Consider the following 20,548-nt stretch of genomic DNA (forward strand, 5'->3'; position numbering starts at 1 on the left):
AAAAAAAGTAAGACTCTGTCTAAAAAAAAAAAACATATATATATATATATATACACATACATACACACACATACAAACTTGACAAGAGTGGACATGAAACCAGGGATATACATGTTAGTCCAAGTTTATGAGGATAATGCCATGAAGAAATGGTAGTGTACAAATGGATTAAATGTTTTTCTACAGGGAAAGAAAGCATCATGGATCAAGAGAGGCCAAAGTAGAAGTGATGAAAACATTGCAAAAATCCCTTGAATTGTGTATCAAAATTGTCAGCTGACTGTGAGAAGTATAGCAGAACAAGTAAACATTGATAGAGAAACAGGAAAATCTTAACTGAGAAAAGTGTGTGCAAAAATGGTCTCAAAGGAGCTCACTGATAAACAAGGAAGAGCTAAAGTTTGCCAAGACCTTTTGGAGGGGAAGACAATGTTTTGAGACATTTTATCACTGGTGATAAAACATGGGTGTACCAATACAACCCTGAAACAAAGCATGAAAGTGCAAGATAGAAGTCAGCCAGGACCAAAAAAGTTCTATTGGTCCAAATAAAGATCAAAATACTGTTGCCAACCATTTTTGATTATCAGAGGGATTGTTCATTATGAATTTGTACAAACTGGACAAACAGTTAACCAAGTTCACTATTTGGAAGTGCTGAAAAAGGCTATGTGAAAAAGTTAGACAAAAGGACGTGAACTTTTTTGCCAATTCATGGCTCTTGCATCACAACAATGCACCAACTCACGCAGCACTGTTCATGAGGGAGTAAAGCCAGTAAACAAATAGCTGTATTAAAACACCCTCCCTACTCACCTGGTCTGGCCCCCAGTGAATTTTTTCTTAACCTAAAGAGAAAGGAAATACTGAAAGGAAGACGTTCTAATGACATTCAGGACACAAAGGGTAATACGATGACCATTTTGATAGTCATTCCAGAAAATGAGTTCCAAAATTACTATGAAAGGTGGACTAGGCACTGCCATCAGTGCACAGCTTCCCAAAGGGAGTATTTCAGAGGTGACTGTAGTGATATTCAGCAATTAAGTATATATATAACTTTTTCTCCATAGGATGATGGAGAAAATCTAAAGGTACCATGAAACAAAAAGTTCTTAACCAAAGGTGATTTTTCCTCAGGGGACATGTGAAGACAGTGCGAATCTGTAATACACAGTACAGAGCAATAGCCAAGGTCATGAACAATAGTATGGGAAGAGTTAAAAATGGGAAGAGTTTTATTCCTTTTTAAACTTTCCTTTAGGCCCATGGGTTCATTTTATTTCAAGCCGCTAGAATAGCTGCCAAATTATCTGGCTGCCAAATTGTCTGGCTATACTCAACCACAGTGCTCTTAAACGGCCAACTGAATCCTTAGTAACTGAAATGGGTTCTATAAACTAAAAACAAATGAAATGTGTGCTGTAAATAAATCCTAGAATTATAGAAGTACATATACTATTGTGTAACCTCAAAAATGCTACCCCAATAAAACAAAGACATATTACTTTTTGTCTATTCTATTGGCATATGCTAAAAACAAACAACGAATAATACTATTTTTATTGGATGGGCAATTACCAAATTCCATCACATAATGGGACTCCATACCATCAAATACTTTATAGAGATTCTAAGATATGATAGAAGCCTGAGAGCGTGCACACAGTGTGATGTTTTGTTTCAATGTATTTTTAAAGTATGTTCAGAATTATCTTAAGTCATAGGAAGTGTCAAACAGTAAGAGTGGATGAGAGGGAGGGGATGGGAAGCATGTCTTTCAAGATGAAAAATGAACTTGGAAAAGTGAAGGATCCTATATTTCCTTTCGCTTTATGAACTTCAAATTTCCCCCTTCCAATGATAAAAGAGTTCTTTGTCTGAGACAGTGTGACAGTGTTCCTTTCCTGATTCATCAAGTTTCTGATGGGGTTTGAGGGAAAGGATGTAATTCAAAACAGAACAGGTGCAAGGAATAACAATCTGATAGGCAAGAACTCTGCTCTTAAAAATCTGAGCCAATCTCAGCTCTTACGATCTTTAATATGATCTACAGGAAAGTAGAGAACACAGTGACTGACCAGAGGAAGCACGCTGTAAAGCACAATATCATATAAAGTCAAAATTGCTGAAGATTAACTTATTTTCCTCTTAAGCATACACCCACATATCAACAGGAATCCTCACATATTTTACAATATTATTTCAATGTACATTACTTTTTCTGTAGCTCAAAATTTTTTACTCACCATCTACATCAGAGATCTGCACACTTTTGGATTTTAAAACCCTATCAGCAGTGACGGTGATGATGGCAGTGGCAGCAGTAAGCAGTAATTAATAATAGTACCTAACATTACTATATGCCAGAAACCTTGTTAAGCACTTCCCACACATTAACTCATTTAATCTCCATAGCCAATCCATGAAGTCATTTTATCTTCCCATTTACAGAGAAAGAAGTAGAGGCACAGAAATTAAATAACTCAGCCAGCGAGCTCTAGAAGACAAGCTGGCTCCAGAACCTGCTCTTACTTTTATGTGAAATGGCCTCTTTGAGCATATTCTCCCAGCTTTTATGTACTTAGTGTATAAATTGCATGCTACTCTATTAACATACTACGGACTTTATATATCTTATGTAAAATGGTACTTAAAAGGGTGAGATAAAAAAAATACCATATTAACACATTCTCCCGCACAGGTTACACTGTCTGCACACCCCACTTTGAAGGAAGGCCACAGGCCTAGAGTCTGAACTCCTTGGCCTAGCATTTGTGAGTTCTCACATGCTGGCCAGCACCCACCCTGCCAACCACACAGCCTGTCTCTCCCTGACACGCTCCTGGACCCTACAGGCTGATTTACTCACTGTCTCCTGCAATCACTTTCACACCAACTCCTTTGCCTCAACAACAGAAACTAGTTTAAGGTTTATCCCAGGACTCAATGTTCCTCTGAAGCCTTCTCTGATCACTCCAAACCAATCTGGTTTCACCTCTCAGATGTGTGATCTCAGCCATTTGCTTGGCACACAACACATGTAATCATGTATTTCTGTGTAAATGTTCACAGTATTGATAGTTTATTTTCCAGAACATCGTAAGTTTGGGACAGCAGAAAATATGTTATAAATTAACTTTGGGGGATATCTTCCATGGGACCTGGCATAGTATTTGTTATTTACTTAATAATCTCTTAATAAATATTTACTAAACAAAGTAATAAATTCACCACATTTACTCTACATCTCTAAGGCCCAGGTCCACAGAGTTAAGGTAAAGGCTATCATGGAAAACAGAAGAGGTGATGGAATGGATACTTTGCTCTTTGCTTGAGCTTCTCAGAACCATGGTAGACTGACCCGACTCACTGTGATTCTAGAAGAAAAGGACTTTAGTAATCCTAGAGACCCCTGTAACCTTAACACAAATAGCACTGGGACCTCACTTTAGAGACCACTTAAGTTCCTAGAGTTATGGTATCTTCCTTGTTCTTATTTATCCAATTTGTCCACTCACTTGGCACTTCTCTTTAGGTAAGGATACTCTCAAAAATACATCTGGCATACTTGTTTGCAGATATCTGTAACCAGAGCAATTTCAGAAGAAAAGATGTCTACACTTTATTTAAAAAATAATTTCCCATGTTTTTTGATGGAATTTGCTCAAATCTTATCTTTTCAACAATGACTACTCTGACATCTCAAAACTGCCACCTGCCCCCCTTACCTCCTCATTCCTGGTTTCCCTTACTCTGCTTTTTTGTCCACAGCAATTACCTTCTAACAAACCACATAACTCACCTGCCCTATTCACTGTAGTAAGTTCTAGTTAAGTTTTATTAGTACTATCATTTAATATTGTCTGTCTCCTCACTGCTGGAATGTAAATGCACTGAGAGCAGTATCTCCAAGAGCAAGGATCAATCTCTTTTGTTCTCTGATGTGTTCCAAGTACCAGGAACAGTGCTTGGCACATTGTGGGTACTCAATCAACAGTTGTGGGATGAACAAATAAATAGACGATAGACGGTGTCAACTTCCATTTCACCTCGCACCCTGAAGGCTCCAGGGAGTCATTCTCCTCTGAGAATATTTTTTTCCTCATCCAGAGAAGCAGTTTAATATAATGGTTAGTTATACAAGCTGAAAAGCTTCCAACAATCCTAGGTTTGAATCCCAGCTCCACTTTTTACTATTTGTCCTTGCATAACTTTAGTGAAATCTCATACCCCTTCTCTTTCTCAGTTTCTCATCAATAGCATGGGAATCACATCCATGCTCCAGAGGTAATCATAACTGGTATACCTGCACACTCCAATACATATATACATACATATGTATATACATACATGTAACTAAATATATATGCATATGTAAAACATATTCTCCTCTTTTCACCACTACATCCCCCTATTGTAGTCCTAAACAGTAATAAAAAGCTAGTGATACACACACAAACAAAATCTCTAAGTTCCACATGCCCCTGACGGATATATGTGAGCTCAGAGCATTAGAACACAGCAGCAGCACATCGACGGGGGAACAATGACGGTACATCCAGTCAGCGCTCCGGTACCTGGCATGGAAAAACTGTCTCCAATACCCAGAGAAAGCTCTCTAAGTAATACATACCAAATAAAAGATTTTGGATGTTTATAAGGAAGGGATTAATTCATCTTCAAAAGTAGCATTTTAATTAAAAATGACTTTTCTGGGCTTATATCCAGAAGGGAATATATTGCCAAAAGGTAAGATTTAACAAGGTTTAGTCCTTTCCCTATTTTTTTTTTCCCCCAGAACTGGTGCTTCTCAATTCTTCTCACATCAAGGCACACACCGAAAATAATCTTTCTTTGGCACTCCAGGATAGAACTTATGCTGCTGCTCCCAGCTGCAGGTGACTGCTCCCAGCTGCAGTGACTCCAGCCCCCCTAGGCCACTCAGATTCCCTGAGCACTGAAGGAATCAATAAATACTTTGGCACATCTACAGTGACGCCACTGGAGGAACTCTGCTTAACCCTTCTTGGATTGGGGCCCTTCTAGCAACTTGGATCTTTCTACTTTCACACTAACACAAGTTCTCAAAAAGAGTGAATCAAGCCACCAAACAAATGTGAATATTTTCTCTAAATTCTGAATCACTTCAGGAAAAAAGCACACTGACCATTTATAACTTATCAACATAGTTACATGTTTCTGCTTCTCCATTTTAAAATTATATTTTGGGGCATAAAATAAACAACAATGGCAATAGCCTAACCTCTTAGGTCATAAAATGCAATCTATCGAGTAACTTTTCTTTTTCTTTTTCTTTTTTTTTTTTTTTTTTGAGACAGAGTTTCATTTTGTTGCCCTCGGTAGAGTACAATAGCATCATAGCTCACAGCAACCTCCAGCTCTTAGGCTTAGGTGGTTCTCTTGCCTCAGCCTCCCGAGTGGCTGGGACTACAGGCGCCTGCCACAACGCCTGGCTATTTTTTTGTTGCAGTTTGGCCAGGGCTGGGTTCATACACACCACCCTCGGTATATGGCACTGGCGCCCCACTCACGGAGCCACAGGCACTGGCCTAACGTTCCTTTTCTAAACAGTTGGAGCATTTTATTTTACATTTCACAATCACATACATTTAAGAAATATGAAAAAGATAGGAAAAATTTTTTTTGCAGTTTTAGGCCAGGGCTGGGTTTGAACCTGTCACCTCTAGTATATGGGGCCGGCGCCCTACTCCTTTGAGCCACAGGCGCCGCCCTGGATAGGAAAATTATTAAAGCATAAGGCATTTCTTATATGATAACACTTTTAGAAAATGGAGATATTTTTTCTTTTAAGTTATATTTAATCACAAGTTTTGAGGCATCAATAATATTAGTAAAATATATACATATCTTTTCTATAAATGTCAATTCATTTCCTTATTTAAGAAACTCTAGTACAGCTTACACTTTTGCTACCTCTATCTCTGATTTTCTACTTGCTTTCACTATTTCTGTCTACAGCAAAGAATGAAGGATGGTTGGTCCACTAATCTCTGCTTCTTGCACAGTGATTCTTATGGATTAGCTGGCCAAAGTGGCCTACCTTTACTTCGGCCCTGGTTTTCTGCTTGTTTTCCCACAAAGATAGTACCAAGATCTGCCTCTGTTTCAGTCCTCATGCCATCCCACTCTACTACTCTACCTCCCATTCTACTACTGCTCCCACCCACACAAAGATCACGACTAGATAGCAATAACAGAGCGCATCAGGGCACCACAGACTGATGTAGAAAGACCTTCATTTCATAGTTGCCTTTTAGGCCTGATGCTCTGCCTGGCGGCTTTATCTTTTGCCTCTTCTTCCTATCTGTTCTCACATACCCCCTAGTCCCTGAGGGCTCACTTGGCTTCTAAACCACTGCTCCCCACACTGGCAGGTAGGAGCCTTAAAAGCAAACTCCTTGTGTGATTGCCTAGAGCAGAGTAAACAAGCCAGTGTCCAATTCAATTTTGACCACTTTCCACAGTCCCATGAGCTCCCAGATCTAGGATCCATAATTCCAATGGTTGCCCAAGTTTGAGAGTTTTTGTCAAACTCCTAAAGATGGCAGAAGGTACAGTAACTATGCACTTGGCTATAGGCCAGTTCCCAACACAGGAGATTCTGTTTCCAGGCTAGGAGCATTTAATGGAAGATGAGAAAATGATGACGGGCGAGTAGAGGAGGAGAGCACAGTAAGTCTTTGAGCAGGTATGGCTATTCGGGGTTTCACTGACTCCCTCTGCCCATCTCTATAATAAAGATGGATTTGTTTCCAATGTTCTAGTATATCTAGATTATAAGTTTATCTTTAAAAGGATTCTTGGTTTGGTTTCCCTAGCCATAAAAAGTTATTCTTCATATCAACTATCAGACAGGCAGCATATTCTAAAGAGAAAAGGAACACAGGCTTTGAGTTTAGTATCTTATCTCTACAATTAACTACCTCTGTGACTTTATGCAAGTACCTCTCTCAAGCTTACCTAAACTTCCTCATTAGAAAGACAGCTAGGGCTCGGCGCCTATGGCTCAAGTGGCTAAGGTGCCAGCCACATACACCTAAGGTGGTGGGTTCGAATCCAGCCTGGGCCGCTAAACAATGGCAGCTGCAACCAAAAAATAGCCGGGCATTGTGGCAGGCGCCTGTGGTCTCAGCTCCTTGGGAGGCTGAGGCAGGAGACTCGCTTGAGCCCAGGAGTTGGAGGTTGCTATGAGCTGTGATGCCATGGCACTCTACCCAGGGGGATAGCTTGAGGCTCTGTCTCAAAAAAAAAAAAAAAGAAAAGAAAAGAAAAAAGAAAGACAGACAGAGAGACACAGAAACAAAGAATATGACACCTATCCTGCTACCTTATAGGGCTGCTAAAAGCATTAGTGAGAGCACATATGCAATTCACGTGGAATGTATGAGGTGCTCAAAACGTCAGTTTTACTTCTCTTAGGGCAAACTTTCCAAATGTGTGGGCCTAGGCTGTCTGAAGTCCACCCTGTCTCACATTTCATGTCAGCGAAGTATGCAACACTGCCGTTCAGCTCCACAGCAAGAAAAGTGGAATCTTTTTGACTAAGAATTCTTAAAGAAGTCAAGGCTTAATTTCTTAACAGAAAGGCTCCAAACTGTGAAGAAAAAATAAAAGAATTAAAGTGTTGGACAGGCTCTGCTGATAAAAACTGAGAAAATTTATTAACAATACCAGCAATAAATGAAATGTGTAGATTATATTTGTACCGACAAAAGGATATGTGGAATGGGGGTGATTATTTGGATTAATTGAAGAAAAAAGAATATTTTTGCCTACAATATTCAATTACGTGCAGAAGTGGGTTTTCTACTTTAACACAAGCTAGATTACCTCAATTGTCTACTTCACTTTATCTATATAAAAAAGTTTAATAAAGAGTAGCGATAACCTTTTATTTGTTTATACCATCAAAAAACAACCAAAATAGACATGAAAGGAAAAATTCAAAATTCAAATGGTATACATTTCTTCCTTCAAATGGTATACATTTGCTTTTACAACACCGGAATATAAATACCTAAGAATCAGAATAAATCTTTCCTCCTGATGGTTGGCCACATTCCTCTTCTATATAAGAAAACTTTCTGAACTCTAATATGATTTCTCAGGACTGATAAGTAACCTAGGTAATAATGTTAAGTCCCCAACATGAAAAAATTTGGCAACAAAAACATAAGGTTAATTCTGCTTAAAAGACAAGCAGCCCCGCTAGTGCTATTCCCAAATGCAGTAATGTCCACGAAGCTTATCTAGCCTGTATTAAGATTTAATGTTGTGTATCCTTGGCTTTTATGAACATAGTATATAACTTCATCTTTTCCAATGTATGCTGGTTCCAATCATTTCAAAACTGCAGTTATGAACCTCTAGTTTTAAAAATGATTAAGAAATGAATTCCATATGTTCTTTCTTTTTCTTGTATGTCCTATAATTTGAGTCTTTCCTCCATAGTTCCAGAAAATTCAGAGTCAGTATATTTCTTGTTTTCAAGGTGTACCATAGAAATACTCCTAAGGTTTGATATATTTATGTAAACACTTTTAAGGAAGTCAAAATGTATGATTCAAGAAAATGTTCTGTAAAAGAATTTGTTTTCTAATTATAAAATGATTTCCTGGTTTTGAAAAAAATAACAATTTTATATTTACTTAGCTGGCTCTGAAGGTCCCAAGGAGATTATCATTCCTTTCAATTTTTAACATCTCTTCTCCAGGTGCAAGCCTTTAACCAATTTCAAAGGTAGCTTTATGTGGAAAAGAAATCTGTAAGTTGTAGAAAGGAAGGAAAAAAAGAGTGTCCTCCCCTCACGCTTTCCCCACACAGAACCATAGGGTGAAAGAGAACTAGGACAAATGTGACACCCGAATGAATGGCCGTGACACAAAGGCTTTTCATGTGCCTTTGACCTCCTTTGTTCAGGTAGGGTAAACCACCTCGATAAAGGCAGGAATCTGTCCGACAAACAAGAACACAATTTCCAATACCCACATTGCTGACTTTTTTCCAACCAGTCTGTCACCGCACCAACACATAGGAGTAAGAGTAACAGTCATAAAAACCCTGGAGTTATAGAATTTTGACTTTTCCATCCATAGGATTTCACATTTTATCTAGCAGAAAAAGGAAACCTGAGAACATCAAAAGCAGCCCAGAGACAGAATAAAAGACTATGTTTTGTTGCTGGGCAGACTGGTGAAACCCAGTTGGACCTGCCACTTTGTGTAGGAAGCTAGACTGGAAGGCCCATTTGAACAACAGACAAAAGAGCTCAATAAGCAACTCCAACCACACTACTTGGACAAAGTTTGGTCATAAGCAGATCTTCATAAAGAAAATCCGACAGCTGATCCCTTGATAATCTGGCCCTTCCTCCTAATTCAGCTGCAGTTTTACATTGTGAAAACCTGTTCTGCATTATCCATTACTGCTAGGCCCTTCCTTCAAAGAAGCAGCAGAGTCTGACACATTCAAGGGACTGAACAGTGATGATCTCTGGGCCTCAACGGCCTATGTTTAAAAAGAAAACCAATAATAATCCCTGCCCCTCTTCATTACAGGAATGTAGTAAGGACCCAAGAGAGAGGAATGCCGAAGACTTATATTTAAAAAACCACCAAAGACCCATATTGTATACAACACAAACCAAATGATCTCAAAACGCAGCCTGAGACCCTTGGGGGTCTGTGCAATCTTTCCAGAAGGTACACAACATCAAATTACTTTCAAAGTGACTATGAGGAGTTAGTTTCCTCTTTCAGTCTCATTCTCTCACGAATGCAGTTTGCCAGAGGCAACAAGGCACGTGATGATGTCATCACCCTGATGACTAATGGAAAATGTATTTGTGTTTCAATATTTTCTCAGTTTTATTTTCTAATTAAATTGTGATAGACAAAAGCTCTTTGAGGCCCTCAATAACTTTTAAGAGTGTAGAGAGGTTCTGAGACCAGTTTGCGAACCGCCAACCTACGACTTGGTGCTTCCTTCTTGCGCACTGGGAGACCTTCCCCATGCTGCTCACTCTGCACGGCAGACTCCCTCCCTCCCTTCACTTGGCTAACTTCTTACAGTCTCTGCTGCGCTGTGATTTTCTCCAGGCAACTTAGGTGTCCTGCTATGTAGTCACCTAGTACTTAGCATACTACACTCACTGTGACTATTTCCTGGTCTTTTTTTGGCCTTGGCTCTTTCCAGGTAAGGACCCATTTAGTCACTGTTCTCACTGACAGTTAAGTAGTATGTAGCAGGAATTTAATAAATACTTGTTAAATATATAAAGCAACCAATAAGGGAAATAAAAAAAACAAAAACAAAGAAAGGAAAGATGGTGGGATGGGTCTATCTTGCCTTCTTATCTAGAGGAAATTAGTTACTAAAAATAGTACAGGCTCATTAAAATTATGATAACAACAAAAATATCCATTTATCTGGTTATATACTAGGCCCTGTTTTAAGTTCTTCATATCTATTAATTCATTTAGCCTTCACAAAATCCCTATGAGGTACAGGCTAAGGTGATCTTGATTACCAAAAGGAAAGCACAGATACACAGGTAGCGAGGGATGAATCTGACATTCATACCCAGGGAGTCTGGCTTCCAAGTCCTGTGCCATTAACTACTCCACACACTGCCATGTCAGCAGTGCAGACCTCAGGCTTATAACATGTACTTAGATCTCAAGGCCATCTCTCAACTCTGCTTACAAACCAGGAACATGACCTGACATTTAAATCCCAGCCCTCTGTAAATGCCTATAGCAGCCATGTGAATAGAAGATCTCACCAATACTAACTTCCTCCAAGTTAGGGTTTAAGTAGTGCAGTTTCATTAAGTCTATTTCTCTCTTACTTGTTATATTAGAAACAAATTAAAAACAATAAATTTGTATATTTAATATTTATTCAAAATTTAAAAAACTGTTTTTAGTAGCATAGAGAAAACAGGGCAGGAAGATATGATTTCCATGTACTATGGTGTACTACAGGGCAAACTGCCCTGATATAGGTAAACTCACCCTGTGCTTCTTGGGCTAATTTCTCTCTCAAGGAATGCTCAGTTTCACCCTGAACAGGGAATGGCCAGAATGTTCTGTAGGCATACTTGATGGGAAAGTATGCCTTTCAACCTCAGAGAGGTAAGTCCAAACAGGAAAGTATGTTGTAGAGAGCACAGGATTAAATGCAGAAGATAATGTGACAGCATCACAGTGCAGCACTGTGTTTGGTATGAGAAAGGCAGAGCTAGGAGACACTTGATCATTCAGCAGTAGAAACACATTCTGCAGCTAAGCTGAAAAGCCTGTGTAAAAGCCTCTTCACCTACTAACAGTACATGAAAAACCAAAATGCATCTTATGGTGTTTGACAGAAGACACACAAAATAACTTTACTTACCTGGAGAAGTGTCCCATGAATATGGTTTTGCCGGAAATACTGGTCAGTGCAGCTGGGAAGCGAGTCCAACAGAGCGCGGACAGTATTAGGAATGTGGTCTATCATAACAAATGGGACCAAGGCACGAGCTGCCATTTCACGGGAGCGGTAGACAGGTGAGCGACCACATCTAGGAAGAAATTAAAACACGAGACCATTCAATATCCATCTCCACATTTGTGTGATGTTCTGCCTTGCTTGCATTGGGATCTCTAAGGGCAAAAGAACAGAAGCTGCTCCTTATTCCAAATGATGTTTTTTATATTTCCCTTATTCTAAATTATGTTTCTTATATTTGCATTAGTTGTTCAAGTGACTCTGCTTTGGTTAAAAACATCATTAGGGCAGGCATAGTGACTCATGCCTGTAAATCCTAGCCCTTTGAGAGGGTGAGGCAAGAGGATCACTTGAGCCCAGTAGTTCCAGACCAACATAGGCAACATAATAAGAACTACATCTCTACAGAATTTTTTTTAAAAAATTAGCCAGGCATGGTGGCACATGCCTATAGTCCTAGCTACTTGGAAGGCTGAAGCTTGAGGATCTTTTGAGTCCAGGAGTTGGAGGCTGCAGTGAGCTACGTATGATCATGCCACTGTATCCCAACCTGAGTGATGGAGTGAGACTTAGTCTCTAAAAAATAAAATAAATAAAAACGTCATCAGCATCTGATAGGCTTTGGGAGTAAGACAGTGAACAGGTCTAGCAGCAAAAAATGACTTACAACAATCAAACAACTATTTACTAGGCACTTAAAATGAGCAAAAGCAGCATATTATGGGCCATGAAAAATAAGACAGTCACTATTATCTTTAAGGAACCCATACTCTGGTTGGCAAGATGAGAAGTGCATTTGAAAAGATGAACAAAAGTACAAGACCGTATCAGGAAAATGATAAGCAAGTGATCTTGACATTATTACTATGAGAAGTCAGAGGAAGAAGGATGGAACTTAGGAAAGCAAGCATGATTCAAGTTCACCAAGACAAACCAGGAAGACATTTCATCCACAGATGGTGGTATAAAGCAAGGGTAGAAATACTCAAGGTGTGGGTTAGATGTGTATGCTTGAAGTAGATATTCATAAATAACAGTGGAAGTTAAGGCTGAGAAGATGGTTGGGCCACACTGGGCAGTGACACAAACAGCAGGAAACACTGCCTGAATCTATTGTTAAAAGAACAAAAAATGAACCTTCGAGTCATCAAATCTTTACCTCTGGCCTGACTCATACTCAAAAAGCTAAAATAAAAGCCAGTTCTTAAATGAGTGAAAGCCCTGGACACGTAGTATTCTGGCATTCTACACAGGCATTCTATAATGGCAGGCAGGTTGGCTAAGGGCCTCTTGATTTTGAAAACACTCAGAACCTAAGAGGCCACAACCATTTTGTTGAAACTGTGCACTTGAGAGCCTTCACAGATGCAGACCGACTGAGAGAAAAGTACAATTTGGTGAGTTCAGGATCTTTCATCCAATTAAAAAAATAACTCAACTTACAGAAATGTTTTCGATGCCAAAATAAGGATAGGGAAGATCAGAAGACAGGAGATTTTGCAGGAGAAATATGGTCTGTTGACTTTTTTTCCAATTTAATCAGGTTCCAAGAAGGAATTCCTGGTAAGTTATGGTCCATTAAGGCCATGTGGCCATGTAGGCTTAACAGATAGAGGAACAGAGCTCTATAACCAAAATATTTCTAACATCCAAGGTATCACCAACATTTATCTTATTAATGACAATAAAAACAGAGATACAATTTCTGTACAAATAGAATGACCTAAGCATTCCTCATGGGAGTGGTGGAAGGGAGGAGGCAGGGAGAAAGAAGGAAAGGGATGTAATGGTAAGTGAAAAATTTTGTCATTTCTTTCCCTTACGAAGGTTTCAAGATGAGAGGAGCTCATCTCACATCATCTCCAGGAAGGCCCTGAGGGCAAAGGTTACAGTAGGTAACTAGAGAGTTCCCACTGGTGTTTGACAAAGTTCTGACAACTCACCATTTTTGTCATTTATTCTTTTAAAATATTAAATGCTCACTCTGTAACTGACAAATGCAATAAATGTTGGCTTTAGCCTGTGGGGGATTACAGCGGGGTGGCTGGGGGAAAAACTTCATTTGACAAAAAAATACTTTGAAAATGTTTTGAGAAGTAATTAGCAAATGACCTCACTCAGGATAGCACAGACACTTGTTGGAAGCTTTCACGCTGTCTATCCCCCACCACTCCAACACACACACTTTTGTGTTATAGTGTGTTTTATGTTACCAAAAGGGCTCTTGTATATAAATGTTTCTTTTCAAATACAAATAACTCTGACATGGTTACAGATGTTTAGTTTCCAATTAGCAGTAACTGTACACTCAAGAATACCCCTCCTTTTGCTCCTTTTTGTAAATGATGATTTCCCAAAGGAATCTGGCATCCATTCAAGAGAAGGAATGGAAAATAGGCAAAGTGCCAGAATTTTCTGCTTTTGGATGCCCTGTGTTAGGGTACTTTCCAAATATATACAACCAGGTTAAGAAGACAAAATCTCTCCTCCAAAGAGTAATGCAATTATAAGAAGACAATTTTTAAAGTAAAATTTAATTAAGTAGCATTCATATATGATTAAATATAATTTGAAACTTCTTTCTACTAAAAGTTGCTTAAATATAAGAACAGATTATAGCCAATTTTATACATATGAGGTCTGACAATTAAGTTCGTGAAATCATCCTAGGGAAAGTGCTACATATCTCATTGCTGAATATCACTGCAGTCACCTATGAAGTACTCCCTTTGGGAAGCTGTGCACTGATGCCAGTGTCTAATCCACCCTTCAAAGCAATTTTGGAATTCTTTTTCTGGAATGGCCATCAAAGCTGTCATTTGTATTACCCTTGATGTCCTGAATATCAACAAAATATCTGCAACATTTCCTTTTTCTTCAGGTTAAGAAAAAGGTCATCGGGGGCCAGATGAGGTGAGTAGGAAGGGTGTTTCAATACAACTGTTTTGTTTACTGGCTAAAAACTCCCTCACAGACAGTGCCATGTGAGCCGGTACACTATTATGATTCAAGAGCCAAGAGTTGTTGGCAAAGAGTTCAGGCCATTTTTGTCTTTTTCACACAGTCTTTCCAGCACCTCCAAATAGTAAACTTGGTTAGCTGTTCAGTTGGTACAAATTCATAATGAACAATCCCTCTGATATAACAAAAAGTTTTCAATATCATTTTGACTCTTGATTGTACCGATGGAACTTTTTTGGTCATGGAGATCGAGCTGACTTCCATTTTGCACTTTGACACTTTGTTTCAGGGTTGTATCAGTACACTCATGTTTCATCGCCAGTGATAACATGGCCCAAAATGTCACCTTCCTTCTCCAAAAGGTCCTGGCAAACTGGCTCTCCTTTGCTTTTATTCATCGGTGAGCTTATTCAGGACAATGTTTGCACACACCTGTGTCAAAGATTTTCAATTAAGATTTCCTAACTATTTCTCCACCAGCATTTACTGGGTCTGCTATGCTTTTCACAGTCAGCTGACAATTCTGATACACAACTCGAGGAACTTTTGCCATGTTTTCATCAGTTCTGCTCATTACTGGCCACCCTGACCTCTCTTTCATTAGTAATGCTTTCTCTCTTCTCAGAAAAAAAGCTTAATATATTTGTACACTGATGTTTTCTTCATGGCATTACCACCATAAACTTGGACTAATATGTCCCTGATTTCACTTCTACTCTTGCCAAGTTTGATAAGAAATTTAATCTTTGTTGTTGCATGCGATAGCATTTAAAAACACCCAACAATAAAAATGCCACTCATTGAGACACTACCACACATCAACATGAAGATAGCTATGAGATATTGACATACCAAGATTATGGAAACTTACTGAGGTGTTTGCACGGTGCTGCTAATATAAGCAGATGGTGCCAAGTCTGCAAACTTACTTGTCAGACTGTACACACACACACATGCACAAACATGTCCTATAGGAATGCCGCAGAGGAAAGAGATCACAGGTATGATACAAACACTAAGCAACAAAACAAAACAAAACATTTCCAGGTTATTGTTTTGTGAGCTATTGGGGGCTGGGAGGAGATCTGATGAAAAATTTAGAATCTAGTGGCTATAAAGATAGAAAATTCATCCAGATTTTCATTCTGGTTTGGACACTGAGTTTTATGACTTGGACAAGTCACAGTAACCTCTCTGAATCTTAGTCCAGTTGAGTGTGGTGGCAATTATTTATATGCAATGCTCTGATGTGGTATCCTTGGAGAACACTCCAAGAAGAAATCTCTTTGGAAATACAAAGTTTTTATAGTATACTGTGCCTGTGTCTAATATAGTACCAGCATTTTTTAGTAACTGCAGGCCTCCTAAGTGGCCCCTAACAAGTTAAGACCATAGGATGAAGTTAAAAAGTAAGAAGACAACAAAGTGATGATATGAAGGCAAAGGGTTTTTTTTTTTGTTTGGTTGGTTTTTTAGGTTTTGGTTTTTTTTTTTTTTTTTTTTTGGCTTCATTAAAAATGAAGAGAAGAGTCAAGCCCTTCTGGAAGAAGTGGAACAGCCTCTGTCTAAGTCTTGATTTCTTCTATAAAATGAAGCACATGAACTGACAGTGCTGAATGGCATTTTGACCCTTAACATTCCTTGGAAATCATTTCCTCAATGGCCCTAGCTTTGTTCTAGGCCTCCACATATTAACTGCTTACTATGTTCTTGGCAGTGTGTGACAGGAGAAAGGACACATTTGTAATAGCAATACTTGAATCCTGCAACTGTACAGCTCTTAGCAGTTTATAAAATGCCTGCGCCCCTGTAATCTCCTTGTTATGCAACATTCCTATAGGACAAGAAGGTATCATAGACCTAAATTAACAGGTAAAAAAATAGGATGAAGCTCAGAAAGTCTCAGTTGACCTTCCAGGATGTGTAAGCAGCAGGCCAGACTGAGATCCACAACCCTTTAGACAGAGCTCGTAGGCTGCCCCAATCTATAGCTCACACTTGGAAATCAAGGGAACGTAAAACATCCCCCAGCTAATACAAACACAAACTGTAATTTACAAGTATGTGGGAAATCTCCAAATGAGTGAGTTTTTGTTGGTAGGTTTTTTTTTTCTTAACATTCTTGGCATCCTGCATACATTTCAGAATCTAACGTAAACTATGGACTCTCTCACGAGAGAGACAGATTTATGAACAATACACACAATTTCCTATACAATGCAAGAGGTTCATGAAGCACACCCCAAACCTCTGGGACTGTATTTCCCAGACCCAGGTCAAAAATCTCCATTCACTCCTATGTACACACTAATGAGCACATAGTGTGGCCATCAGGTGCGTGTTTTGCTTCATGTTAGTACAGCAATGGAGAACTAGAATGCTGCTTACAGGGAACCACCAGCTTGAAGGGAACACACAGCCTGATGATCACAAATTAGTGGTACTTATGGAGACACACAGGTGTAGAAAAGGGAAGCGGGCAGGAGAAATGAAACGGTTTTGTGCAGAAGATAAAGGGTCTTCAAATAAGAGCAAACTATACCGTTACACTTAACAATTCAGGAACCCAGAGAGTTTAGAATACAGTATTCTGAACATAAAAAGGGACCATTCTGTCAAGATCATCCTCTGATTTCACTCCCTTTCAGAGTAGTGGCTGAGCTTTTTCTAGGCATTCCCCCCTTATATTTACCCTCAGAGTCTGTTCCTTTTCCTAAAAGGTTTCAAAAGAGAAGTGGCTGGACATCAAAACCATCTCTCCCACTCATACCTGTAGGGATGTCTACTGAATACCTAGCACAAGCACACAGTGGCTTAGGTACCAGAGAATCAAAGAGAAAAGTCATTGTCTAGGCTACAAGAAACCTACAGTCTAGTGAGGAGGACAGAAACATCAGCCAATGATTCTCAGGACCATGAAAAGAAAACACAAGCTATTGTAGTTAGGACATCCAGAGAGGAGTGTGAGTGGTCTAGAACAGGGGTCCTCAAACTTTTTAAACAGGGGGCCAGTTCACTGTCCCTCAGACCACTGGAGGGCCGGACTGCGGGCCCCGGGATGAGTTGGCTGCGAAGCAGGACAGGCAGCGGCAGCAAAAACACCAGGCAGGCCGGATAAATGTCCTAGGTGGGCTGCATGTGGCCCGCAGGCCGTAGTTTGAGGACGCCTGGTCTAGGAGATCACGCCCAACTGTGCCTATGTGGGATCAGGCAGAGAACACCTAGGTTTATCAGGAAATAGGTATTATCTTGGGCCTGCACTTTTATGTACGTGGACCTAAATTGCCCCTCAATGCACACACACAAAAGGAAGGGAGCTGAGATTGATTATTATGTGCCCACGACCAGATACATGCTTTGAAAATACTATTTTATTTCCTTCATTAATCTTAATTCCAAGATCACTGTCATTATTACTATTTTAGAATGAGGAAAGTGGGGTTTCCCAAATTACCTTGGGTCATAAAACTAGCATAAAGCCTTCAATTTAATTAAGGTTTGTCTATCTATAAAATTTAATCTTTCTAAGACATAATGCAGAGCCTAGGAAAAGCCCACTGTTTCCAAACATTCAGCCTCATCACACTACAAATGACCACATGACATGTAGTCTAACTAATAAGACTAACTAATAAGATTGTGAAGCAGAATAAAAGGATGATACTGTTAATAGGTAACATTTATTTAGAATTTACTAAGAACCAAGTTTTGTATGTGATACATCATTTAAATCTGACAAGCTAGAGTGGCTAAGAGAAAATTAGTAGGAATGTGAGGGAGGTATTTCTGAACTGAATAGCTTTGGGTGAGTCTCCCTATTTTGCATGAACCAGAGTCTTTGAAGTCTCAGAACGATTTCAGAGGATATTTCCAGCCAATATCCCTTTTCATTCTTCCTCATTAACATAGTTAATGTCCCCCAGTTTCTACCCATTTCTAGACCTTTCTACACTGTACCATGTACAAACTTCTGCCGCTGATGAAAAGGAGCCCCCCCCCACCCCCCCGACCTCTGCTGAGGAGGAGGAGGAGGAGCATCCACTTGCTTTAGATGCTCCTACTTTTTCAAGAGATGAGCATCTTGGGAGCTGGGCTTTCTTCAGAAAGGCTATGTGTGGTCCTCCTCCCCTCAACAGGATCCCCCCAAGCCTCAAATCTCTCACTAAACTTACTTTAAAATGTCATGCCATTGTGGTTAGTTTGCCACACAGGATGGCTATGTGGTTCTGGGAAATGGTCATCTGCTGACAACCTAGAGTAGTTTAGACAACCCTAACTTACAGGGTATCTCTGAAGGTTAGGTGAGATGCAATAGGCTGAGGCCTCTTAGGGTGTACTATTTTCAAAAAAATATTTCTATATATGTTTTGCCAAGCCAACCATTATTATATCCTTAGTGTCTTTGCACATTCCAGTTCATTCTCACTAGGATGATGTCCTTTGACCGTTGTATCCTTAGGGAACACCTCTTCATCCTCTGAACTCTGCCAAGGTATTCCCTTTTTCCTGCAATCTTACTGCATTTCCTCTGATCAAAAGCAACCATTTCCTTCCCTTTGCCTCCCAAATCGCATATTTAGCTCTGTCAAAGCAGGCAGTACCTCTCATTTACCTTACACACAGTAGCCCTCACGTGTGCTACACTGAAATGATCTTGAGAGCCCAAACAAGGTCTTCTCAGTTCTTAATCATAGAGCACACAGGAATCCAGCAGACCTGAGTTTAAATTCAAGTCCTGACGCTTACGAGTCTATGCCTTAAACAAGCCAGTAAACTTGCTAAATTTTCATTTCTATAAAACGAGAAAAATTATTTATTTCATAGGGCTGTTGTGATGCTTAAATGACATGATACATGTAAAACCATGCTTATCAGACAGGTATTACCATTGATCGATGATAATTATTATTGAATCTAGTAAGTGCAATAATTTGAAAACTTAAACTCTATGCACAGTACAGACTCTGTTTTTCTCCTGTCTCAACAACTGGCTAAAGAAACAGAGGCTTGCCTGTAATCAAATAAGCTCCAAGTACTCACAAAGGCCTACCCTTCTCCCTCCTAAATGAGCTGGAAAGGAGAGGAGGTTTGAGTTTCTTTGGGGCCATTCACTTCTTTTTGTGAGGCCCACTGCCTTTATTCTCTAGGTCTAGGGCTCAGTCTGTTTTCTGTCGACTCTAGTGCCACTATCACACCAAAGACTTCTTTTTCCTTTTTACTGCATAGTTTCCTGGTTTCAAATCTTGCCTACAGGAAAATAGGTACATGTATAGGTAGGTATGTATGTGTGCACGCATAAAAGAGAGAAACTATTTTTTTTAAAGTATTACACAGTAAATTAGAAATTTCTGTGCGTCCTATTGACTATTAAGTATGATATTCTTTTTTGTTTTTTTTTTTTTGAGACAGAGTCTCATTACGTCACTCTAGGTAGAGTGCCGTGGCATCTTAGCTCACAGCAACCTCAATCTCTTGGGTTTAAAGTGATTCTCCTGCCTCAGCCTCCCACGTAGCTGGGACTACAGGCGCCTGCTACAACACCCGGCTTTTTTTTTTGTTACAGTTGTTTAGTTGGCCCGGACTGGGTTCAAACCTGCCACCTTCGGTGTATGTGCCTGGCACCCTAACCACAGTGCTACGAGCACCAAGCCAAGTAGGATTTTCTTATAGCATTCTTGAAGCCTTCTTCCAACATTTTCAGGTGAGTTCAGTGATAGTCACAGTTGCTAGTTTCCCTACTTATCCTTCCCATGCCAATTTTCAGTACATCAAAGGATCTGCCACCACCTGAACTACTCGCTCTTTTTCTAAAACTCAAACCGCTAGCACTTAAAAGTTGCATTTACTGTAATCTTGCCCTCTGCCCAGCTCATGAATTTCTTTATTCAAATATATTTCTTGGAAGAGTAATGGGTTCATGACTTTTGAAGTTTGGTTTTTTAAAATCCTTGATTTGGGTAGTGAAGGGGAAAGGAGCCGCAGACAGTAGCTAAGCTAAAAATCGCACATTTCCAGATTTGATGAGAGGAAAAAAAGTAACTACATGTAACTG

At 39.5% G+C, this 20,548-nt stretch overlaps 1 protein-coding gene across 3 annotated transcripts in view; it reads right to left on the bottom strand.

Annotated features, from left to right (window-relative positions):
* Window positions 1–20,548, bottom strand: part of THADA (THADA, armadillo repeat containing) — a 331,550-nt gene that overhangs the window by 134,258 nt on the left and 176,744 nt on the right. For all 3 annotated transcript variants that reach the window (XM_023512128.1, XM_023512127.1, XM_023512129.1), the window contains one exon: window positions 11,440–11,608. In XM_023512128.1, coding sequence (XP_023367896.1) covers window positions 11,440–11,608 — 169 coding nt within the window. The remainder of the gene's footprint in view (window positions 1–11,439; window positions 11,609–20,548) is intronic.

This window comes from Otolemur garnettii, unplaced genomic scaffold (assembly GCF_000181295.1).
Source record: "Otolemur garnettii isolate 467f Iridium unplaced genomic scaffold, OtoGar3 scaffold00024, whole genome shotgun sequence".
NCBI classification, from domain to species: domain Eukaryota; kingdom Metazoa; phylum Chordata; class Mammalia; order Primates; family Galagidae; genus Otolemur; species Otolemur garnettii.